The sequence below is a fragment of the Cherax quadricarinatus genome, chromosome 97, assembly GCF_038502225.1.
Source record: "Cherax quadricarinatus isolate ZL_2023a chromosome 97, ASM3850222v1, whole genome shotgun sequence".
Taxonomy (NCBI): domain Eukaryota; kingdom Metazoa; phylum Arthropoda; class Malacostraca; order Decapoda; family Parastacidae; genus Cherax; species Cherax quadricarinatus.
The window spans coordinates 3,432,217-3,459,732 of NC_091388.1; the positions used below are offsets into that span (position 1 = coordinate 3,432,217).

The 27,516-nt window shown below is 40.5% G+C and overlaps 1 protein-coding gene across 2 annotated transcripts in view; it reads right to left on the reverse strand.

Moving 5' to 3' along the window:
• Window positions 1-306: 306 nt before the first annotated feature.
• The window catches only part of LOC128705014 (MAPK regulated corepressor interacting protein 2), a 57,965-nt gene continuing 30,755 nt past the window's right edge, over window positions 307-27,516 (reverse strand). Inside the window, exons 4-6 of one of the 2 annotated variants that reach the window (XM_053800252.2) lie at window positions 8,507-8,566; window positions 5,004-5,054; window positions 307-3,939 (exon numbers count right to left, since the gene is read on the reverse strand). In XM_053800252.2, coding sequence (XP_053656227.1) covers window positions 3,872-3,939; window positions 5,004-5,054; window positions 8,507-8,566 — 179 coding nt within the window. In that variant the 3' untranslated portion in view covers window positions 307-3,871. The remainder of the gene's footprint in view (window positions 3,940-5,003; window positions 5,055-8,506; window positions 8,567-27,516) is intronic. The other variant, XM_053800253.2, reaches the window with a different exon arrangement.

Below are 27,516 nucleotides of genomic sequence, written 5' to 3' on the forward strand. Positions count from 1 at the left end.
GAAAAAGGGGAGGATGGGATAGGGGAGGGGAGAATGGGGGGTAATTAGGTTCAGTCTGAGGAAGAAGACCGACAGGGCTAATTCCTCAGACCAAGAGCCTCTTCACCACGCCAAGCAGCCCCCCTTGAAGAGGCCTTTGCACACAAAACCCCTTTTACCCCCTTTCCTCCTCTTCAAAGTATCACTGGGGTCTCACAGTACCTGTAGCTCAGGGGCCTACAAAATATTAATCCAGCTCTGAGTACAAGCACTATGTTACTTTTCACCATCAGAACTCAAGCTTAACAAAAGGTTATAAATAGAATAGCAATTTCCATGTTTATTTGTACAAACTATGTCAGGTCAAAGATATCCAGCATCAAGACTGGTTCAAAATACTTTGTCTCAATGTGTGAAAAGTGTCACCAGAAACAAAATAATATCACAGACTAAACAATTAGGTTGTGCCCCCAAGGAACTGCGCTCATTTTGCTACTTCGACTATTGTATCACATGGCCAGAATACACATTAAAAAAATATATCAAAGCTATAATGATAAACTGTACTTATTATGGTAACAGTTAAATAAAAAAATCACACTTGACACGTGTCAATAGGGGATCTGAGTCTTAGGCCCTAAGGGAGACAACCTCTTCAACCAACTGACACTGGACATGGGTGACACGCGACACACAGGGCAATACTACGCTCGGAGCCTCGTGACTCCACAATTTTTCCTCCTCTTGAAAAAAATGAATCCCAAACTATGGGAAGTGAATTTGTACACAAACCTATTTTATCAAACACTGATAAAGTTAACATAAAAACATTTTGTACAATAAATTAAATATATTACTGTTTAAGTAAGGTGTACAGTAACGCCCTCTATCATCGTCCTAAGGTCAAACAAAATATTTTTACACGCACACAAAACACGTAAAATACCCACCTAAAATGAATAATATAAATAAAAATTTACTATGTACAATAATTTCAAGACTTTAGGAATTTACAAACACTATGCTATATTAAAACAAAAATAAAGCAGCCAAAATTGAACACTAATGTACATATTGTTCAAAATGTACAATAATTATATTTTTGCCCATAAGGATCATATAATATTAGTGAATAACCAAACTATTCAGCTATTTCAGAAGCCTCTTGTTCAACTTGTTCATATTAAAAATGCTTAGCTGGGTTTTCCATATCGTAAAAAGTACTATGGACTGAAATTGCCCAATTTTTCAACATCACCTCAAAAATGCAAAACATACGCCATGTCAATATAAATTAGGCTATTGTAAAAAGCTTCACTTGTAAAAAAAAAACCAATGCTTTTGTTCATAACACACAATGTGCACGCACATGTGCATACACAAACATTATGTGTGCATGAACATTGTGTGAGCACGTACATCATACACAAAGATTGTGTGTGCACATACATTATGTGAGCATGTACATCATACACATACATTGTGTGCACATACATTGTGTGAGCACGTACATCATACACATACATTGTGTGAGCACGTACATCATACACATACATTATGTACATCGCACATACATTACATGCGGTACGTGACCCATAGGAGGCATTCACATTTGATCCCAAGACAAGTCCATTTCCTTGGATCACGAGCCCGTAAATGGCATCAAGGCACCTCCTATGAGAGGTAATCTTCCTATAAAAAAGTACAACAAAATAGACCTCAGTAAAGTACGTTGCAATCAACTGCAAAGAAAGATGACTGAGGGAACCCAATGCAACAAGTAACTATAGACACAAGTCAACATTATACATAAAAATCATCCATATCTACACATCGTGTGTGTATTCTTGCTTAATTTATACAATTAACTCAATTTGTGCAAGAGATTGATTACAAAATTTGTGAAATGTTGGTGTAAATAAAACTGCTATACACATGTTATTAGAGAAACAGGACAAACACAATGAAAAAGATATTTCAACAGTAATTTCTTGTTTTTTTTTTTTTCAACAAGTCGGCCGTCTCCCACCGAGGCAGGGTGTAAACTAATATAAATGCAAAATGAAAGTAGATTTTTCTTTGAAAATACTCTACTTTGACAATACTTTACTGAAGAAAAGACTTTACTTTGAAGACTTTACTGCAGAAAAATCTTGGGTATGAGACTGTAACTAACAGCATGTGTATACAGATGTTAAAATTATCTTGTTTATTAACTTGCCTTTCCGGTGTCTGTAGTCAGTGGTTTTGTACTGTATGGCAAACAGAATCAGAAATATATAATATTTCTTAACCTGCCACACTCAAAATGTACGTCGTTTGGAAAGCATGAAAACACCATTGTGGCGCCAGAGTATAAATTACCGTAGCGCCCACTATGTATCCGTCAATAACACTGGGTCGTTTGTACAAAAATACATGACAAACAATACATTGACATCTTCAGAACTTGCAACAATTTGCTTATAAAAGCTATTTTGATCTTGTAATTAAAATATGCAAGAGTTGTCATATACTTTTTTAAAAAGTACAAAATCCAAAGGGGTCATAGGTACAGTAGTGTTAAGCATGGACCCACTAAATGAGTGGCCAAGATAATGTGAGCTACAAGACTATAGCTTGAGTGGTTTCCATGAATAAGGGATAAAAAACTAATGAGAGAGTTGCAATCCTGATGGTCAAAATTGCAATCGAGTTATTTGTGACACAGAACATATTTTTCCCATAAAAAAACATTACAAAGGCTGCTTATGATCCTCATGTTTATAAGTGTGAATAGGCAGTAGTACAAATCTAATTTGTTTCTCAGTGCCCCATTAGTATTTGTGAATACTTATAACTCCGGGCATTTGCAAGTTGGGGTCATCCCATGTGTGTGCCAAGGAATAATTACTGTATTTTCTGGTATATACGGCTCGTTTTTTTCCCTCCCCCCCTCACAGAAAGTCTAGGAAAATCAGCCTGAGTCTTATATATACCTAAGGGTCAAGGGTAGGCTTTGTGTTATGCATTAGCAGTTGTTTACTAACGTTATGTTACAAATGCTTTGAACATGGCGCCAGCAAGCAACCTACACTTGTGCACCTTATATGCCAGAAAATACATTAAGTATCTGGAGAATTCCTTTTTTTTTATGGAATGCTACAAAGTTGAACTACTGCATCTCATTTAACCTACTCATCTGCTAGGATACTATTCCCCGGAATCTAGGGAAACTACTTGCATACAGATCATCTGCTCTTTCACACATTTCAACAGTCTCATCAAGTATGCCATCAACATGGTAATTTATTTTAACCTGCAATACTGACACATCACACTCATTTTTCCTGGAAGAAGAGCCAGTAAACACCAACTCTCTCTACCTGATAAAGGGTGTATTTATAGGTGCTCCTCGACTTGTGACGATGCTAAAGCATTTACTTTACGGTGAAACTTAAGAAAATTATCCAGCATGACGGGAAGTCCATAACTTGTATTCATTTGCTTTTCAATACCGGTATTTAGTTATAGTAATTATTTGTTTATTGACTTATTTAGTGACAGTATTTATTTACTTACTTATTCACCACATCGCATTCATATTTGACTTACAATGGGTTTGTTGGAATGTAACCCCATTGTAAGTCAAGGAGCATCTGTACACTGAGCTTCTTAGAATTAAATGCTTAAGGATACAGTAAATGGCTAAGCGTGCTCACAAAACGCTTCAATGGTTTAAAAATCATAAGGCAATACTTGTTAAAGTATGAGACTCAATTATGGTCACTGCTGTATAGCTACAGTGTTTGCTGTGTATATGGTCATTATCAAAGTTATTACAATGCTGTTTTTGAGAAAACATTAAGCCTAAGTTACCTGTTGTAAACTACAGGTATACCAAATCTATGTTTTAAGACTGCGTCAAATTCTGGTATAGTCTCTTGCCCCACCAGGCCTCCAGGTCAAATGGTTTAAAATCTGCAACAAATTAAAAGGCCACATCAGCATGTACAAATAAATAACATGTATATTATACAACACTTCTGACACCTTTTCAAAATACAGCCTCTCCTCACTTAATGATGGAGTTCCATGCCTAAGACCACATTGGCAATGAATTCATCGCTAAGCAAGGAGAATACTACTATAATGGTAGTGGGTTTGTCAGCCATCTTTGATATTTTTAATGTCACTTTTGCACCATTTATAACATTTCTGGTATTTTTTTTAATTTTTATACAGTAGTGTACTGTATATTGTAATAAACAGAATAGAGAAAATCAGCTCTAATATACACTATTTAGGTATGCATACTGGTCAGAGAGCCTGTTGTAAGTCCGAGTCGTCGGTAAACAAGTATGTCGCTAAGTGAAGAGAGGCTGTACACTAATACAGATGTGGTTTAAAATCTGCAACAAACTGACTCTCAAAATCGTAATGGCACGATTGCAAACAAACCATACCAGTGGCTAATGCGACGGTCTGGAGTTTTGAGACTCTCTGACCGTGGGTTCAATCCCGCCCGTGGTATGGTTTGTTTGCAATCGTGTCGTTATGATTTCGCGAGTCATGTTGACGGCATTGAGGGGACTTGAGCTAGAGTTCGTCACAGCCACGCTAGTTGGAGATTCGTCTGTAAAAACTTGCATTTGTGGTCACAGTGGTGCCTATGCTAACCTTCCTATGGTGCAGAAATATACCTAGTTGGACGAATCTTATTGTGGCTAGCTGGTCCAGTGGCTAATGTGACGGTCTGGAGTTCTGAGACTCTCTGACCGCGGGTTCAATCCCGCCCGTGGTATGGTCTGCAACAAATTAAAAGGCCACATCCATATATACAAATAAATAACTTCTGTATCATACAACACTTCTGACACTTTTTCAAAATACACTAATACAGACTATACTTCTTAATATTACTCTATTTTCTTGCTTATCAGGTTTCTGGGACCCCACAAGCTCATGGAGTGTGAGTGAGGTAACATTTTGTGAAGGAATTCAGGGAGACCAGTTAGCCAGACTGGGATGAGGCAGATACATACCTTGTAGTGCTGGGTGTTCACTGTTTTCCTGATAATACGCAATCCCACTCCCTGCAAATAGAAAAAAATAACAGTTACAGAGGTAATAAGCTCGGGTTCATTAAAACTTAAAGAAAATCACTTAAGTCTTGATTAGTCAATGATTAATGACATTTACAGACATTCTGCTTCATGTGGGTCATTAAGGCTGGTTGGTTAACAGGGTTTAAAGTCTATCTACTATGCAAGGGTTATTAAGGCTGGATGGTGGATTAATGGAGTTTAAAGTCTATCTACTACATGAGGGTTGGTCATTATGCTAAGCTGGTTGATTGGTTAATGGGGTTTAAAGCGTAATTTACTATACAAGGGTCATTAAGACTGGCTGGGGGGTTAATGGGATTTAAAGTGCAATTTGCTACACAAGGGTCATTAAGACTGGTTGCTTGGTTAATGGAGTGTAAAGTGTAATCTACTACACGAAGGTCATTAACAATCAGTCTCTCAGCCTTGGCTGAGGGACTGATCGAACTGAAGAAGCCGCTGGCTGGGGGACTGATCGAACTGAAGAAGCCGCTGGCTGGGGGACTGATCGAACTGAAGAAGCCGCAGGCTGAGGGACTGATTGAACTGAAGAAGCCGCTGGCTGGGGGACTGATCGAACTGAGGAAGCCGCTGGCTGAGGGACTGATCGAACTGAAGAAGCCGCTGGCTGGCAAAACATTTCCAGAATAAAGATTCCCAAATGTTGCACAAATGTCTTATCAACTTGGTTTTATAAACCATTTATACATAGTATATCTGTGTATGATTCCAGTCATGGTATTGTGCCTTTTTTCTTCATAAAAATATATACACCTACCATCCGACTTACGACTGAGTTCAGTTCCGAGAAGCCGGTCGTAAGTTGAAATGGTCATAAGTCGAACTTTACTACTGAATATCAACAAAACATTTTTGTAATGACTATTTTATTGTTTTATTTTGGTATTTCATGTTTTAGTTTACTTTTTATGTTGTTAGTACTGTATTTTATACTGTAAGGTTTAGGATAAACACTGTGTACAACACAAATACTTGTTTATTTCCCAGAAATTTGGCATAAAAAACACGGTCGTAAGTTGAGTGGTCATAAGTCGAGCAGGTCGTAAGTCGAGCAGGTCGTAAGTCGGATGGTAGGTGTACCTGGAAAGTACTTGAGGGTCGTATCCTGAATCTGCACACTACTGTAACACTGGAGTGAGAGATATGAAAGGAGATACAAAATGAACCCAGTGATAAGCAGGGGTGACATGGGCACAATAAGGAAACACTGTATCAACATCTGTGGTCCCAGACTATTCAACATCTTAGCAGAATACAGTGGTACCTCGGGATACGAACTTAATTCGTTCCACAAGGCTGTTCCTGTGCTGATACTGAACAAATTTATTCCCATAAGGGATAATGTAAATTAGATAAATCTGTTCCAGACCCCCAAAAATGCACTTACAAAAGCACTTACACAAATACACTTGCATTATTGGTCGAGTTTTGAGCTGTTCATACCCCGAGGTACCACTGTATGTCAGAAAAACTGCTGGAACAATTACAGAAGTCTTCAAGAGGAAACTGGACAAGTATCTTCACCAGGTGCCAGATCAACCAGGCTATGATGGATATGTGGGTCAGTGAACCATCAGCAGCAACAGCCTGGTTGACCAGGCAAGCACCAGACAAGCCTGGACCAGGACCACCAGCAGCAGCAGCCTGGTTGACCAGGCAAGCACCAAACAAGCCTGGTCCAAGACCAGGCTCTCACAACTCATCAAAGGTAAAACTAACGCTGACACAATCTACAAATCTAATCACAAAGTAAATCTTTCCCACTTAAAAAAAACACTTATTGCCAATCTTCTTTTATCTACTTTCTCTTATGTTACTACATAAACTGATTATTTCTTTATGAATTGCCAATAACAGATTATGTTGTCAGGATGTACAGTGGACCCCCGGTTTACGATATTATTTCATTCCAGAAGTATGTTTGGGTGCCAGTACTGACCGAATTTGTTCCCATAAGGAATATTGTGAATTAGATTAGTCCATTTCAGACCCCTAAACATACATATGCAAACGCACTTACATAAATACACTTACATAATTGGTCGCATTGGGAGCTGATCGTAAACCGGGGTCCACTTTATTATAGTTTTCTTTAAATAATAAACTAGACACTGCCATACTTTCACTATACAGTGGACCCCCGCCTTACCATCACCTCCCAACTCGACCAATATTCCTTATGGGAACAAATTCGGTCGGTAACGACACCTGAACAGACCTCCGCCTTACCATCAGCTCCCAACTCGACCAATTATGTAAGTGTATTTTTGCAAGTGCTTTTGTACGTGTATTTTTGGGGGTCTGAAATGGACTAATCTAATTCACAATATTCCTTATGGGAACAAATTCGGTCGGTAACGACACCTGAACAGACCTCTGGAATGAAATAATATCGTAAGGCGGGGTCCACTGTACTTGTATTATTAGTACTAATAACTACAGGATGACCATCACTAATCCGGCATCATTGGGATCATTAAATTCCTTAAGAAATTCACATGCTGGTATGTCAGAGTGAACTGCACTCAATAAGTGCCTCATAAAATGGGTGAAATACTTATGTTAGCTGAAATTAGTGCTGGATTAGTGATGGAACCGGATTAGTGACTTGCTGGATCAGTAATGACTGACCTGCTACTACAACTACTACTGCTACTACAACAACTACTACTGCTACTACAACTACTACTGCTACTACAACTACTACTACAACTACTACTACTACAACTACTACAATATTACTTCTCCCTCTTCCTGTTCTACCTCTCCTGTACCCTGCCCACTCTCTTACATAATATGGCTCCCTTCCCTACGCACTTGTGTTTGATTACGTAACCCTTAAACTGCCACACAGGTTGATCAACATGTGTGCATGTACTGCCACACACACACACAGATTAATGTTAATTATAGGTTTCCAATATTCACCAACATCTCTACCTCATTCTGCCCATAACTGGTTTCCCTAAAACTCAAAATGTCGCTAACTGATAATTCTTCCTGCTCAATTCTATTGTATCATATTTTATTGATTTCCCACATAATCCCACACCACTAACTCCCTCAAAATGGCTACGATCGGGAATGTCAGGCCTACATGGGATAAAGTAAGCCTGTGACACCAGTGTGAGCACCAATAAAAAATTCCTCCGCCACACTGGGCATTATGGCAACAGTTTGCTTTAAGGTATTATATCATTCTACCTGTGTTTTGTTTAAAACACAGGTAGAAACAAGGATAAGTATTTAGTAAAACAAAATAATTTCCATAAATATTTGGGCATCAGAACACAATTTCAGTTTACCCTACTTGACAGTTTGTGTGTTAATGGACTCGTGGATACGGCGGTCCTACTGTATACTATTAACTACATTAACTACAAAATATACATTACGTGAACATTAATTTCAAGTCTTACCTCTGGGGTCATGGCCATTCTGTCTTCCCATCTCCAGCTCTTTACATACTCTGCCCCAGGCTGGAAAAAATATCTTACATAAGATTCATCGTGAATACCAGTTTTAAGCAAATAAACAGAATCATTGCAATGGCTATTTGATATACGAAAAGATATGTCTGTGCCTTTTACATCCATGATCATACACAAATAACCTGCATTCAGGAAAACGTATGACGATTCAGTTTGACTTAGACCATTAACTAGTCCAAGTCGGACCAAAATACTTCCATGTTTCCTTGTTCTTATGTTTGTGTTTCTTTTCATTCTTTAGCCATAATTATGTACATCTCTTATTATAATGGTATATTAATGGACCAACAGGACGTCTTAACCCGTAAACGGTCCAAACGTATACAGTGGACCCCCCGCATAACGATTACCTCCGAATGCGACCAATTATGTAAGTGTATTTATGTAAGTGCGTTTGTACGTGTATGTTTGGGGGTCTGAAATGGACTAATCTACTTCACAATATTCCTTACGGGAATAAATTCGGTCAGTACTGGCACCTGAACATACTTATGGAGTGAAAAAATATCGTTAACCGGGGGTCCACTGTATATACGTTTTTTCAACATTTGAAAGTATGTAAAAAAAGTAGATCATCTTTTTGTTTTTTTACATTTGAAAATGTGTAAAAAAAACTTAGATCTACTTTTGTAGCGCTACACATGTGAACGTAGATCTGCTTGGACCGTTTACGGGTTAAAGACCAGAAAGTGTCTCGGAAATGGTATAATCAAGTTAAATCTGAGGAAGTTGAGGATTGCTCCAATTCCTTGGATCATTCATGAAGGCACCCTCCCACAATCCTTTCCCTCATGGTTTTACATATAAACATACAAATGAACACTGCAGCAGGTCTACCAGCCCATGCTAGACAGGTTCAATTCACATACCTGTTCAACCTATATTCAAAGTTTCCCAACCTTCTCCCGACAATGACAATTCCTGGCAGTTTGTGCCACTCATTTACAACTCTATTGCTAAACCACTGCTTCCCTACATACTTTCTAAATTTACATTCATCCAACTTGAATTTACTGCTGTGAGTCTGGTCTTAGAAACTTTACCTACCCGGAGGGGGTTTCAGGGGTCAATGCCCCCCCACAGCCTGGTCCATGATTGGGCCTAGTGGTGGATTAAGGTCTGATCAATGAGGTTGTTACTGCTGGATGCATGCATTCCAACATACGAACCACAGCCTGCCTGGTCAGGTACTGACTTTAGGTGTCTGTCCAGCTCCCTCTTGAAGACAGCCAGGGGTCCACTGATAATCCCATTTATGTATGCTAGGAGACAGATGAACAGTCTTGGGCCCCTGACATTTGTTGTGTTATCTCTTAGTGTACTCATGACACCCTTGCTTTTCACTGGGAGGATGTTGCATCTCCTCCCCCATCTTGATTTCATAAGGAGTGATTTCCATGTGCAAATTTGGGACTAGTACCTCTAGGATTTTCCAGGTGTAAATTATGATGTATCTTTCTCGCCTGCATTCCAAGGGATTTCAACCGTTCCCAGTAACTGAGGTGTTTTATTGTACTTATACGTGTCATAAAAGTTCTCTGTGCATTCTCCAGGTCAGCAGTTTCGCCAGCCTTGTAAGGGGCTATTAGTGCACAGCAATATTCCAGCCTAGGAAGAACAAGTGATCTGACGAGAATCAACATGGGTTTGGCATCCCTAGTTTTGAAGGTTTCTATTATCTATCATTTTCTTCACAGAAGCGATAAGAGACATTAATGTCATCTCAGAAAGTTAAACAGTTTTTTATACTCCTTTAATTTATTACAGTTTTCTATTTGTACACTTCACCTGGTCACAGACCGGGCCACGGGGGCGTTGACCCCCGGAACTCTCTCCAGGTAAACTCCAGGTAAATATACCTCCCCCCGATTCAGGGCCGGATTACCGCATAGGCAAACTAGGCATTTGCCTAGGGCCCCGCGCATTTGGGGGCACCGCGGTCCAAGGGGTTCAGGGGCTCATCCAAGACTGCGCACATGGTGCAAGTGCAAAGGGGTCCCTACCTAAAAAGTTCAAGTGTTTGGAGAGTAAAATTGATTTTTAAAAATTAATCAAAACAAAAATAAATAATGAAATAAAATAAAATAAAAATAAATAAACCTAACCATAGATGGCAACACTCAACACGCCTTTGTTTACATCAGAACAGCTGTGTTTTCCCGCTAATGGGTGAGTATGGGAGATTCCTCTCCAATTTTCTGTAGTAATTACACGTTATCTAGACTTGTACTGTGACAAATTAACTGAAGTGTTGTTGATAGACATTGATGTGTATGGATAAATGTTTGTTTTCGCCTCTAAATGTTAAGGGAGGTACCTGATAGGGTTAATTGACCAGTAAAGACGCATTTTTGGTAAAAATACTATAAAGAAAAACCTAAAAACGCAAACTGACTTCCGTTTGTAGGTTTTAAAAGCACTTTGTCCTGTCTTTAAGTCTTTATCATTTCAGTAACAGATCTCAATTGACTGATGTTCTACATCACTTCCGTCGCAAATGCTTAGTTTTCAAGTTGCGACGGAAGTGATGTAGAACATCAATTAATTTACTACATATTTCCCCAGAAACACATAAGCCACATCAGAAAATCGTTGGTTGGGTGAAACTGAAAATTGTCTCTGCAGAAAATTGAAATTGAAATGGCTACTTGTGCTAACCTCTATGCAGGTTTAGTGGAATTTGTAAGCTCACTTCGCAATGATGAAGCTTTTGAAATGTTTGAAGAGAAAGCTAAACTGCTGGTGAAAGACTACAGTTACCGGGCTGATCATCAGCGGTCAAGGAAGAGGAAACGCAATTTTGAAGAGCCAGACAATGAAATTGTGTTGCTACAAAGGCAGAAATGTAAGACAGCTACATACTTCGTCATTCTGGATTCACTGATTACAGAATTGGTGAAAAGAAAAGAAATCTACCAGAATCTCAATGACAAGTTTGGATTTTTGTTCAAAATTACTACTATGCCAGATGCAGAATTGAGAGAAGCTGCATTAAAGTTGCAACAACACCTTTCAGCAGATGTTCAGGACACATTTGTTGGAGAAATAGTTCATTTTTCTGGGTATATGAATCAGATTAAAGCTCCATCTGAAAAATGTGCTTTGAAACATTTAAGAAATGCAGGTATCTCAGAAACCTTCCCTAATGTTGACATAGTGTATCGCCTTTACCTAACACTTCCAGCTACTAACTGTGAAGGAGAACGTTCATTTTCTGTTTTGAAAAGAGTGAAAAACCAGCTCCGTTCAACAATGAGCCAAGACAAATTGTGTAACCTAGCCTTGTTGACCATTGAGTCTGATCTAACAAGAAATATTGATTTTCAGAATATAATTGATGATTTTGCCAATATGAAATCCAGAAAAAAGTTTATTTAAGAAGTGCCTGTGAATATAAACAATTCTTTACTTTCTTGAGTTTATATGATTTGATAGTCTTATGCATGATGCAATGATAATAATGGTCAGTGATTTATAAAGGGAATAATAGTGCTGTAGTGGTTATGCTGAATATAATAGGTACATGATGTCACTACTTTAATAGCCTAATCTAGTAATACTATGCTGTCTTGAGTTTATTCTCTTTAAAATGCATGATTTAACAAGATAGTTATAATGGCTGTTGGTAAATGGTTTTGGTTGTCTTGATGTACTTTCTCTATTAAATTTAATCTAAATAGCCAGAATGTATTTAATTAGACCTTAAACAGGCTCACACTGACCCCCCCCACCCCCACCCCCAAGCTGGAAGGGGTCGCTTCATTTACCCGTAACTCAAAGGGGCCCCGCCAATCTAAATATTATTATTATTATAATCAAGGGGGAAGCGCTAAACCCGGAGGATTATACAGCGCCTGGGGGGGGGGATGTGGAAGGGATTCAGGCTTAATTCGGGGAACTGGAGCACAGATCCAATTCCCTAAATCAAGAGCCCCTCACCAACATCAAGGAACCTTCCTTGAGGGGGCCAATCTGAATAGCCTAGGGCCCGGAGACTTCTTAATCTGGCCCTGCCCCCATTACATGTCTTTCCTGAGTGTAGACTTGGAATTAAGTCCGACTGACTGTAAGAGTGCGTCAGTCTTAGTATTAACGTACGGAGGACTGAGCCTTCATTACTACTTGTACTGGATGATCCACATGGGTTTAGTGTTTCATATAGATACAATAATATATATTTCCCAGAGTGGGAGCAAGGGGCTAGTAACCTCTTCTCCTGTATATACTACTAAATGTAAAAGGAGAAACTTTCGTTTTTCCATTAGGGTCACCCTGCCTCGGTGGGATACGGCCGGTTTGTTGAAAGAAAGAAAAGATTTCCCAGAGTGCAAATTCTGTGCCTTCAGTATATCGTCCCAGGGAAGATTTCTGATACTAGGGACCAGCTTCACTGTTTTATGTACATTTTCCATCGCCTTTGTGTGTATTCTGTGACAGACCAATAGTGGGAGCGAGAACTAGACAAATATTCCAAGTTGAAGTACTGTATATACCAAAGATTTACATTTTTATACTTCCTGATATAAATCTAAGAATCATTTTATCTTCTCGTAAATTCTTGTGGCTCGTACATTGGGCTGCGTGCGGACAGCAGTAACAGCCTGGTTGATCAGGCCCTGATCCACCAGGAGACCTGGTTGTGAACCGGGCCGCGGGGGCGTTGATCCCCAGAATACCCTCCAGGTAGATAGATACAAGGTATAAGTCACTTCGACTATTTTTGGATTATCCTAGATAATTTACACATATATTAACATGCACGATAATTGTAATCAGCTGAAATGTACTTGTGTGTAATGGCTTAACCGATAAATACACATTATCCATAATTTATCTGATACAATGTTTATACAGTGAAACGTGTATATAAAGTAATATATTATGTAGAGTGGTCGTAATAAGGGCACGAGATGCGCTGGTGATGCTGATATGTGAGGCAAGTTACCCCATGAGCCGGCAAGGTTGGCCAACAGCCAATAAGAACCAGAGGCGTGCCAGACCAGCCAATCAGCAGCAGTGGCGTGGAGGTGTACCTCAGGGATGATGCAACCTACCCTTCATGTTCCCAACCTACTGAATACACACATTGTAACACTTAATACTGAATAAAGGGAGCGCTACGCTTAATACTGAATAAAGGGAGTGCTACACTTAATACTGAATAAAGGGAGTGCTACACTTAATACTGAATAAAGGGAGTGCTACACTTAATACTGAATAAAGGGAGTGCTACACTTAATACTGAATAAAGGGAGCACTACACTTAATACTGAATAAAGGGAGCACTACACTTAATACTGAATAAAAGCGTAATTCAGAAAAAGTGGTAAATCTGTTGTGTTTAATGTACAAGTTAGGTTTGGATAGGTTAAGTTAGGTAATGATGTTGAAACAAGAGAATGATCATACAACATTCCCATTCAATACTTAACTGAACTAAAGGTGCGCCTTATTAATGTCTCAAGTAGAACAAACATTATCACGAATTTGTTTCACCTATGTGCGGGTTATTTGTGTATTGGTCCAGTCACGGTATTGTGACTTATTACCCTTTAAAAGTGTATATCTATCACCCGTAGAATGCCTACTGATATCTTAAAATCTCAGCTCAGGCTGACACATTTCATAGTGGCCTGGTGGCTAAAGCTCTCGCTTCCCACGGCGAGAGTCTGGGTTCGATTCCCATCGAGGGTAGAAACATTGGGCGTGTTTCTTTGCACCTGTTGTCTATGTTCACCCATCAGTAAAATGGGTACCTGGGTGTTAGTGAGCTGGTGTGGGTCACATCCTGGATGTTAGTGAACTGGTGTGGGTCGCATCCTGGGTGTTAGTGAACTGGTGTGGGTCGCATCCTGGGTGTTAGTGAACTGGTGTGGGTAACATCCTCGGTGTTAGTGAACTGGTGTGGGTCACATCCTGGGTGTGAGTGGACTGGTGTGGGTAACATCCTGGGTGTTAGTGAACTGTGTGGGTCACATCCTGGGTGTTAGTGGACTGGTGTGGGTCACATCCTGGGTGTTAGTGGACTGGTGTGGGTCACATCCTGGGTGTTAGTGGACTGGTGTGGGTCACATCTTGGGTGTTAGTGGACTGGTGTGGGTCACATCCTGGGTGTTAGTGAGCTGGTGTGGGTCACATCCTGGGTGTTAGTGAACTGGCGTGGATCGCATCCTGGGACAAAACTGACCTAATCTTTCTCTATAGCAGTAAGTCACTGATGTCAGCTATGGTCTGTATACCTTGTACATATACTTGTATTAAACGAAAATATTATTATTATTATTGTGTCACCCATTTTTGTATAAACAATGCTGACAAACATGTACAGTATTACGTGACGTACGACAAATATCGTATAATAACGAAGACCAGGGTAGAAGTAACTTAAAATTATAACATTATGTTTGATTAAATCTACATGTATATTTTATGAACCAATAACGTGTGTGCCCTTATAATTAAAATTCATAATAAATATTTGAGGTGGTCAGTCCCTCAGTGTTGAAAAGCACCTTAGTTTTCAAGGAACTGAAGCACAGTTTTAGGTTAGGGAAGTCAGGAAACAGGACAAGTGTTTCCTGACGTGGGTCTTGGATGATGGTACCCGCCGTTGCAGCTTTTGGTCATCTGACCAAGGCCTTCCGCTGGCTTACCCCTTTAGAAGTTATGGTCATAGTTATAACCATTCAGTGAGTATAAGCACAGTTTTGGAGTCTAGGACATGCAGCAGACGAAGGCATTGTATTAAACACTGTCGAAAATAAGGTGGAGACCTCCAAATCATATGTGGAACTTGATAAACCCCTTAAAAACTCAGCAATATACTACACGTACAAATTTACAAGAGTATATCCTCGTAATACAAACTCTCAGTAAATATACACTGAGGGATATACACCTCACAGAGTATATATCATGTCTGAACAGCGCTAAATGTACAAAGAATATATTAAGCAACACTAACAGATATATGAATATATCTGTAAGTGTTGCTTAACATATATATAGAGGAGGGAGAAGCAGGTGATATTCTCGTAACGCGGAATACAAATTGCAGCCGTGAGTTGAATACAAACAGGCCTGTTCTTACTAGCACCTCCTCTGCAAATAGACGAGTAGGGGGGGGGGGGTTCACTTCACTATAAATCTGTACTTACGACTGCAACCTTAGGCTGATATTTCGGTTCGTTTTCAATTATTATCTAAACAAAACTGGGGAGAGGAGGAGACCTGAAGATACTGCCTTAGATGGCACGGTGAAAAAATATATACATAGTATTACTAATAGTACTAGTAATAGTACTAGTGACAGTACTAGTGATAGTCATAATAGTAGTACTAGTAGTCATAATAGTACTAGTAGTCATAATAGTACTAGTAATAACAGTAATAGTACCAGTAATAATAGTACTAACAACAGTATTAACAGTAGTACTAGTAATAGTTGTGCCAGTAATAATAGTAGTAACAACAGTAGTAGTACGCATTTCTACTTTGTATTGGACTGAGGAAACCACTGTGTGGCGAAACGTTTCCTGAATAAAGATTCCCATATGTTGCGTGTCTCAATCTTCATACTCAGGATTGTATATATTCATGAGAATGTGAAAAACAAGGCAGCCATACAACGTATAGGAAATACGACGGTCAGATATACAAAGTGCGGCCATCTTGCGTTCCTTGTTGACAGATGTAGAAAGTGCGGCCATCTTGCGTTCCTTGTTGACAGATGTAGAAAGTGCGGCCATCTTACGTTCCTTGTTGTCAGATGTAGAAAGTGCGGCCATCTTACGTTCCTTGTTGTCAGATGTAGAAAGTGCGGCCATCTTACGTTCCTTGTTGTCAGATGTAGAAAGTGCGGCCATCTTACGTTCCTTGACAGATGTAGAAAGTGCGGCCATCTTGCGTTCCTTGTTGACAGATGTAGAAAGTGCGGCCATCTTGCGTTCCTTGTTGTCATAGAAAGTGCGGCCATCTTACGTTCCTTGTTGACAGATATAGAAAGTGCGGCCATCTTACGTTCCTTGTTGTCAGATGTAGAAAGTGAGGCCATCTTGCGTTCCTTGTTGACAGATGTAGAAAGTGCGGCCATCTTGCGTTCCTTGTTGTCATAGAAAGTGCGGCCATCTTACGTTCCTTGTTGTCAGATGTAGAAAGTGCGGCCATCTTGCGTTCCTTGTTGTCAGATATAGAAAGTGCGGCCATCTTGTGTTCCTTGTTGTCAGATGTAGAAAGTGCGGCCATCTTGCATTCCTTGTTGTCAGATATAGAAAGTGCGGCCATCTTGCATTCCTTGTTGTCAGATATAGAAAGTGCGGCCATCTTGCATTCCTTGTTGTCAGATATAGAAAGTGCGGCCATCTTGTGTTCCTTGTTGTCAGATGTAGAAAGTGCGGCCATCTTGCATTCCTTGTTGTCAGATATAGAAAGTGAGGCCATCTTACGTTCCTTGTTGTCAGATGTAGAAAGTGAGGCCATCTTACGTTCCTTGTTGTCAGATGTAGAAAGTGCGGCCATCTTACGTTCCTTGTTATTAGATATAGAAAGTGTGGCCATCTTACGTTCCTTGTTATTAGATATAGAAAGTGAGGCCATCTTACGTTCCTTATTAGATATAGAAAGTGAGGCCATCTTACGTTCCTTGTTATTATATATAGAAAGTGAGGCCATCTTACGTTCCTTGTTATTAGATATAGAAAGTGAGGCCATCTTACGTTCCGTGTTATTAGATATAGAAAGTGCGGCCATCTTGCGTTCCTTGTTGTCAGATGTAAAAAGTGCGGCCATCTTACGTTCCTTGTTGCCAGATATAGAAAGTGCGGCCATCTTACGTTCCTTGTTGCCAGATATAGAAAGTGCGGCCATCTTGCGTTCCTTGTTGCCAGATATAGAAAGTGCGGCCATCTTGCGTTCCTTGTTGCCAGATATAGAAAGTGTGGCCATCTTACGTTCCTTGTTGCCAGATATAGAAAGTGCGGCCATCTTGCGTTCCTTGTTATCAGATATTAACATAAGTCTTCTAATGGTCAAATGAAAATAGCAACTTGCACAATTATTTATATTTTGAGACAAAAACCGTAAGACAAAATCAAGAAAAAATCAGTGTTGATAAAGACAACTTTGTAACCAAGAGAAATAAAGGAAAGGAGATATGCAATTCACGTCTACAATAATGTTGTGCTCACAACCCCATTCATGTTACGAGATATTAGAGCTGGAAAACGCTCACAGATCACTGCCTGCAGTCATTGAAGCTATGGAGAGCTGAACACACTCAAGGATGAGGGACTCACCACCCCAAACCTCTTGTTCAAGCTTAGGGGGACTGATCGCACACCTACATCTTCACTAAGTCTGTTACCTCCTTTGACTTTAGAAGCTTATGAACAGGCACAACGTCTGGTGTCCAGAAAAGAATGACTGATTAGCCAGGAACTGCGCCCTGACAAGGGTCTGAATTCTAAGATGACTCGCCTGAGGATCTCCAAGACGTAGATATAATTCAGTTGTTCTGTGGCCGGGATCATGACTATGCTGAGGCCATGCGGCTCCCCATCATTGTCTCTGGGCCCTGTGTAGGGTGATATACGAGAGTTTTACTGCTTTCGGAGCCCGGCCATGGGCCAGGCTCGTCTGGTGCTTGCCTGGTCAACCAGGCTGCTGCTGCTGGAAGCCCGCTGATTTGTAGAGCGTACCTGAGTATATAGAGCGAGCGTAGTGACGTGAAGAGTCAAGTGGGGAATGCTTGTAAGAGGATGGATTTGAGAAGGCCCGCACGGAATGAAGTCCCGAGGCATGTTTTAACTGATAGGACATGAACAGCACTTTTGTATCTTGATAAACGTTTCGCCTACACAGCAGCTTTCTTCAGACGAGTACAAAAGTTATTTTAATACTGGAGACCGTGGAACAAGTTCACAGAGATCATACTGAGGTGCTGAGTGCGTAAAGACCGAGCACAACTTGTCAGTAGTGTTGTATACTATAATGTGATACGTCTGCCAAAAGTTCCTCTCACCCCTATATATACCCAGTGTACATGGTATATTCTCCTCCTGTTCTTCAAGATTCTCCTTTGTATGGACTGATGAAGCCACTGTGTGGCGAAACGTTTCCTCAATAAAGATACCCAAGAGTTGCACATGTGTCTAATTTATCAACATGTCGATTCTCTGAACCATTCATCTACAAACATGGTATACAGCACCGATAAGGTGAAGAATTAAGACATGTATAATATGTATCTTTTTTCGTATACCTTTCGCATTCTAGTGGTTTTATCAGTACAAGTACATAATGTGAAGACTATACAACGACATACAAAGATGAGGTAAACAGTCCCTCTGTCTTGGAGTTGGTGACTAATACGATGCTCAACTCCAAGGCTGAGGGACTATAACCTCACTTTAGTATATCGTTCTGCAGTCATCACATTATGTCCTCGTACTGATAAAGTCACTGGATAGCAAAACGCCAACAAATAAAGACACCCAGATGTTACACATGTATAGTTCTTCAGGTACCCGGCTGTTAGCAGTGTTGTTAGGTAAGACATATGCAACAGTTAGGTATCTTTATTTCGAAACGTTTCGCCTACACAGTAGGCTTCTTCAGTCGAGTACAGAAAAGTTGATAGAAGCAGAAGATACTTGAAGACGATGTAATAAGTCCATGATAAAAAGAGAACACACAAATATAGAACTCTAAAACACTCTTGATCTGCTGGACGTCAACTCTTCTGTAAGAAAACTTAACAAATCCTGGAACACGGATAAGTTTTAGCGCCCACTGAGTTTAACCTTCACCTGTTTTGACTCACGAAATCGTAATGACACGATTGCAAACAAACCATACCACGGCCTGGATTGAACCCGCGGTCAGAGAGTCAAAACTCCAGCCCGTCGCGTTAGCCACTAGACCAGCTAGCCACAATAAGATTCATCCAACTAGGTATATTGTGGCTAGCTGGTCTAGTGGCTAACGCGACGGGCTGGAGTTTTGAGACTCTCTGACCGCGGGTTCAATCCCGGCCGGGGTATGGTTTTTTCACCTGTTTTATGAGGAAATTCTAGCTGTATTGAATATTACACCAAGTGTAAGATGACTTAAACCTTGCAAGAGGTATGCAAATGATGGGTAAAATATATCTCCACATTATGGTGTATCTAATGTTAATTAAAACAAATGGAAGTAAGTCACTTTGCCTAACTTTTCTGGGTTAACCTAGAAGGTGATTTACACGTTAGTACGTATGATATGTGTACTTATGTGTACCTGTACTTAAATATACTTATGATAAGTGTACTTATGTGTACCTGTACTTAAATATACTTATGATAAGTGTACTTATGTGTACCTGTACTTAAATATACTTATGATAAGTGTACTTATGTGTACCTGTACTTAAATATACTTATGATAAGTGTACTTATGTGTACCTGTACTTAAATATACTTATGATAAGTGTACCTATGTGTACCTGTACTTAAATATACTTAAGTGTACTTATGTGTACCTGTACTTAAATATACTTATGATAAGTGTACTTATGTGTACCTGTACTTAAATATACTTATGATAAGTGTACCTATGTGTACCTGTACTTAAATATACTTAAGTGTACTTATGTGTACCTGTACTTAAATATACTTATGATAAGTCTACTTATGTGTACCTGTACTTAAATATACTTATGATAAGTGTACCTATGTGTACCTGTACTTAAATATACTTAAGTGTACTTATGTGTACCTGTACTTAAATATACTTATGATAAGTGTACTTATGTGTACCTGTACTTAAATATACTTATGGTAAGTGTACTTATGTGTACCTGTACTTAAATATACTTATGATAAGTGTACTTACGTGTACCTGTACTTAAATATACTTATGATAAGTGTACCTATGTGTACCTGTACTTAAATATACTTATGATAAGTGTACTTATGTGTACCTGTACTTAAATATACTTATGATAAGTGTACTTATGTGTACCTGTGCTTAAATATACTTAAGTGTACTTATGTGTACCTGTACTTAAATATACTTATAAGTGTACTTATGTGTACCTGTACTTAAATATACTTATAAGTGTACTTATGTGTACCTGTACTTAAATATACTTATGATAAGTGTACCTATGTGTACCTGTACTTAAATATACTTAAGTGTACTTATGTGTACCTGTACTTAAATATACTTATGATAAGTGTACTTATGTGTACCTGTACTTAAATATACTTATGATAAGTGTACCTATGTGTACCTGTACTTAAATATACTTATGATAAGTGTACTTATGTGTACCTGTACTTAAATATACTTATAAGTGTACCTATGTGTACCTGTACTTAAATATACTTAAGTGTACTTATGTGTACCTGTACTTAAATATACTTATGATAAGTGTACTTATGTGTACCTGTACTTAAATATACTTATGATAAGTGTACTTATGTGTACCTGTACTTAAATATACTTATGATAAGTGTACCTATGTGTACCTGTACTTAAATATACTTATCATAAGTGTACTTATGTGTACCTGTACTTAAATATACTTACGATAAGTGTACTTATGTATACCTGTGCTTAAATATACTTAAGTGTACTTATGTGTACCTGTACTTAAATATACTTATGATAAGTGTACTTGTGTACCTGTGCTTAAATATACTTATCATAAGTGTACTTATGTGTACCTGTGCTTAAATATACTTATAAGTGTACTTATGTGTACCTGTACTTAAATATACTTATGATAAGTGTACTTATGTGTACCTGTACTTAAATATACTTATGATAAGTGTACTTATGTGTACCTGTACTTAAATATACTTAAGTGTACTTATGTGTATCTGTACTTAAATATACTTATGATAAGTGTACTTATGTGTACCTGTACTTAAATATACTTATAAGCGTACTTATGTGTACCTGTACTTAAATATACTTATGATAAGTGTACTTATGTGTACGTGTACGTGAATCAACATGGGATAGTGAAGCCTACAAGTCCAGTTCATACTGTCTCGACCTGGCCACTGCTCTGAGTTAACAAACTGAACAAAGAATAAGGTACTTCGAACCATACCACGGGTGGGGGTTTGAACCCGCGATCACAGTCATAAAACTCCAGACCGACGCCCTGGCCACTGGGCCAGCTGGCTACAGTGATTCATCCAACTAGGTATATTTATACACCATAGGAAGGTTAGCATAGGCACCACAGTGACCACAAATACACTTCTACAACATTTGGGTCTTTAATGTAGCGTTTCGCCAGTCCGTAGCTTCATCAGTCCAATACGGGGAGAAGAGTGGAAGAGCGAGTTTGAAGCAGTCAGTCCCTCTTGATAAAAGTACAGAATACACACGCAGGACAGTACAATTTTCGTTCGATTTTCCAAACTGTTCACAACGATAAAATGCAATACAGAGTGACTGTGCTAATATAGTGTAGGGGTTGGGGGTGGAGAATGGAGGTGAAGAGGGGGTAGTGGAAGATGGGGGTTGGAAAGTAGGGGTTGAGTGGTAGATATAGCTAATTATGAGTGTGTCTACAACCACTACAGTCACGACACATGGGTTAAAATAACTACCAGCACATGTTATACCATGATAATCAAGAATATTTAACATCGTTAACACATGTTATCATACCATGACGACCAAGAACATACAATAGATAGAGAGAATCAACACCCCTCTCCCTCCCTCCCTCCAGGTGAACCAAGATAGTGTATTAATTCCCCTGGCAGTGCCGCTTATGTTGACATAGCAGTAAATAGGCACCTGGATGCTAGTAGACTATTGGCATCCTGGGCAGACTAGACGTACATAGCGAAGTGCCCTTACACTTGCCGACACTATCAGCCTACCAGTAATTACCTATTACTCTAATAATTAAAATAATAATAATAATATTATTTCTTATCTACATGTAACAAAACACTGACAGGCACAAGAGGCATTTGTTCGATTGGTAGCGCACTCAGCTCACACACTGAGGTCTGTGGTTCGATCTCCGGTACGAGTGGAAACATTGTTTCCTTAAGACACCTGATGTCCCTGTTCACTCAACAGTAAAATAGGTACCTGGGTGTTAGTGGACTGGTGTGGGTGGCATCCTGGGGTCAAAATTAACCCAAGCTGTGGGAAATGCGTTCTATATGTCACTGATGTGAGCTATGGTCTGTATAAGTTACATCATGTACTGGTAGAAATAGAGATTATTGAGTTATCCTGGGCTAATAATTATTAGCGAGTTATCCTGGGCTAATAATTATTAGCGAGTTATCCTGGGCTAATAATTATTAGCGAGTTATCCTGGGTTAATAATTATTATTGAGTTATCCTGGGCTAATAATAATCGAGTTATCTTGGGATAATAATTACAAAGAGTCTTTCACTTCGTGGAAGAGCATAACGTAAGAGAGAGTTAAAAGCGACATTGTTGCTAACTGTCATCATGCAATAAAGACATCTGCCCTAGCAACGAAGTTAATATAAGATGACCGTCACTGCCAGTAAGACCGCAAGAACCAATTGCAAGGCATTCCCATATATAGCTACCTACACATTACTCTCTCTCTCTCTCTCTCACACACATTCTCATTGTGTCTGTCACCGTCTCTCTCACATTCTCATTGTGTCTGTCACCGTCTCTCTCTCACATATTCTCGTTGTGTCTGTCACCGTCTCTCTCTCTCTCTCTCTCTCTCTCTCTCTCTCTCTCTCTCTCTCTCTCTCTCTCTCTCTCTCTCTCTCTCTCTCTCTCACACACACACACACATTCTCATTGTGTGTGTCACCGTCTCTCTCACACATTCTCATTGTGTCTGTCACCGTCTCTCATATATTCTCATTGTGTCTGTCACCGTCTCTCTCACATTCTCATTGTGTCTGTCACCGTCTCTCTCTCACATATTCTCGTTGTGTCTGTCACCGTCTCTCTCTCTCACACACACATTCTCATTGTGTCTGTCACCGTCTCTCTCGCATATTCTCATTGTGTCTGTCACCGTCTCTCTCTCTCACACACACATTCTCATTGTGTCTGTCACCGTCTCTCTCACATTCTCATTGTGTCTGTCACCGTCTCTCTCTCTCTCTCTCTCTCTCTCTCTCTCTCTCTCTCTCTCTCTCTCTCTCTCTCTCTCACACACACACATTCTCATTGTGTCTGTCACCGTCTCTCTCTCTCTCTCTCTCACACACACATTCTCATTGTGTCTGTCACCGTCTCTCTCTCTCTCTCTCTCTCTCTCTCTCACACACACATTCTCATTGTGTCTGTCACCGTCTCTCTCTCTCACACACACACATTCTCATTGTGTCTGTCACCGTCTCTCTCTCTCTCTCTCTCACACACACACACATTCTTATTGTGTCTGTCACCGTCTCTCTCTCTCTCTCTCACACACACACACACATTCTCATTGTGTCTGTCACCGTCTCTCTCTCTCTCTCTCTCTCACACACACACATTCTTATTGTGTCTGTCACCGTCTCTCTCTCACACACATTCTCATTGTGTCTGTCACCGTCTCTCTCTCTCTCACACACACATTCTCATTGTGTCTCACCGTCTCTCTCTCTCTCTCTCACACATTCTCATTGTGTCTGTCACCGTCTCTCTCACATTCTTATTGTGTCTGTCACCGTCTCTCTCTCTCTCTCTCTCTCACATTCTCATTGTGTCTGTCACCGTCTCTCTCACATTCTTATTGTGTCTGTCACCGTCTCTCTCTCACACACATTCTCATTGTGTCTGTCACCGTCTCTCTCTCTCACACATTCTCATTGTGTCTGTCACCGTCTCTCTCTCTCTCTCTCTCACACACACATTCTCATTGTGTCTCACCGTCTCTCTCACATTCTTATTGTGTCTGTCACCGTCTCTCTCTCTCACACACACATTCTCATTGTGTCTGTCACCGTCTCTCTCTCACATTCTCATTGTGTCTCATCGTCTCTCTCTCTCTCTCTCTCTCTCTCTCTCTCTCACACACACATTCTCATTGTGTCTGTCACCATCTCTCTCACATTCTCATTGTGTCTGTCACCGTCTCTCTCTCTCTCTCTCTCTCTCTCACACACATTCTCATTGTGTCTGTCACCGTCTCTCTCTCTCTCTCACACATTCTCATTGTGTCTGTCACCGTCTCTCTCTCTCTCTCTCTCTCTCTCACAAACACATTCTCATTGTGTCTGTCACCGTCTCTCTCACACACACATTCTCATTGTGTCTGTCACCGTCTCTCTCTCTCTCTCTCTCTCTCTCTCTCACACACACACACATTCTCATTGTGTCTGTCACCGTCTCTCTCACATTCTTATTGTGTCTGTCACCGTCTCTCTCTCTCACACACATTCTCATTGTGTCTGTCACCGTCTCTCTCTCTCTCTCACACACACACATTCTCATTGTATCTGTCACCGTCTCTCTCTCTCTCTCACACATTCTCATTGTGTCTGTCACCGTCTCTCTCACACATTCTCATTGTGTCTCACCGTCTCTCTCACATTCTTATTGTGTCTGTCACCGTCTCTCTCTCTCACACACACATTCTCATTGTGTCTGTCACCGTCTCTCTCTCACATTCTCATTGTGTCTGTCACCGTCTCTCTCACACATTCTCATTGTGTCTGTCACCGTCTCTCATATATTCTCATTGTGTCTGTCACCGTCTCTTTCTCTCTCTCTCTCTCTCTCTCTCTCTCTCTCTCTCTCTCTCTCTCTCTCTCTCTCTCTCTCTCTCACTCTTTCTCCTCCATAACCTTCGTCTTTCTAATATGGTTTTCTATCATAATTTAAGAACATGAGGAGGAACACTGCAGTGGGCCTACTGGCCCATACTAGGCAGGTCCTTCTCAAACCCAAACCCACTAACAAAAATACTGGCCCAACACAGTTTAATATATAAATTTCAGTCGAGACGCAGGAAAGTCGACTTATGTCATGACGTCATCAGGTACAACTGTAATATAGTGAGAGGAGGATGTCACGCTACTGACGTCAGCTGATGTTAGGTGATGGCGTCACTGGTCCACCGTGCCAAGTGTGGAGGGGTTAAACACAAAGGTCACGTGACTACTAGCATTTATGCAGAATTAGACACCACATCTGGGTGTCCTTTTCCCCAGACGTTTCGCCATCCAGTGGCTTTATCAACTCCAGGACATGACGGGAAGACAGCAACAGCCTGGCTGACCAGGCAAGCACTAGACGAGCCTGGCCCATGGCCGGGCTCAGAGAGTAAATATACTCTCGAAATTCTCCAAAGGTAATTCCTAATTCTTCAAAGATATATCAGTCTTGGAGTTGAAGATCACCGTAGTCTTCCAGACTACCAGAGACTTTCAATCATCCACAACTCTGTCAACACAGATTCGATTCCCTGGTTGAGGAACCCCTCCAATAACAATAATAATAATAATAATAATAATAATAATAATAATAATAATAATAATAATAATAATGTTTATTTTCTACCAGTACATGACACAACTTATACAGACCATAGCTCACACCAATGACATACTACTATATAGAAAGTCACTTGTTATGTTGAGCATTTCCCGTAAATTATGTCAGTTTTGTCCCAGGATGTGACCCACACCAGTCCACTAACACCCAGGATGTGACCCACACCAGTCCACTAACACCCAGGATGTGACCCACACCAGTCCACTAACACCCAGGATGTGACCCACACCAGTCCACTAACACCCAGGATGTGACCCACACCAGCTCACTAACACCCAGGTACCCATTTTACTGATGGGTGAACAGAGACAACAGGTGCAAAGAAACACGCCCAATGTTTCTACCCTCGATGGGAACCGAACCCAGACATCGCCGTGTGAAGCGAGAGCTCTAGCTACAAGGCCACGGGGCACCGTAATAGCACCAAGTAGCCTGCCATGAAGCCAGGTATCCTTGAGAGCAAGTTAGCTGACGTATTCACCGCTATTATATATCTCGCCTTGTTCTCCTGACACCATCTCTAACACCACACACAGTCAGATTGTTCACATAAACACGAGGGGAAAACGTAGTACAGTCTAAGACGTTTCGCTCCTGGCACCCTCGTCACTTAGCAAAGATTAACCAGGATGTGTAGATAACCGGTTTAGAGAACCGACAGGCTGGATATATGGACCAGAACCGCCAGTATTAACACCCTGGTTAACTAGGCCAGCCCCACACAACGAAGGGTAGATAACATCAAACAATACAGAAATGTAACAGTTAATGTTTATACCGAAACGTTCCGACTACACAGCAGGCTTTATCAAATATAGAGGCTGTAAATATAGAGACAACAGAAGCAGTGGAGAGGTAAAATGTGATGTGGCCAGTCCCTCAACCTTGCAGTACACTTGATGTGGCCAGTCCCTCAACCTTGCAGTACACTTGATGTGGCCAGTCCCTCAACCCTGCAGTACACTTGATGTGGCCAGTCCCTCAACCTTGCAGTACACATGATGTGGCCAGTCCCTCAACCTTGCAGTACACTTGATGTGGCCAGTCCCTCAACCCTGCAGTACACTTGATGTGGCCAGTCCCTCAACCCTGCAGTACACTTGATGTGGCCAGTCCCTCAACCTTGCAGTACACATGATGTGGCCAGTCCCTCAACCTTGCAGTACACTTGATGTGGCCAGTCCCTCAACCTTGCAGTACACTTGATGTGGCCAGTCCCTCAACCTTGCAGTACACTTGATGTGGCCAGTCCCTCAACCCTGCAGTACACTTGATGTGGCCAGTCCCTCAACCCTGCAGTACACTTGATGTGGCCAGTCCCTCAACCCTGCAGTACACTTGATGTGGCCAGTCCCTCAACCCTGCAGTACACTTGATGTGGCCAGTCCCTCAACCCTGCAGTACACTTGATGTGGCCAGTCCCTCAACCCTGCAGTACACTTGA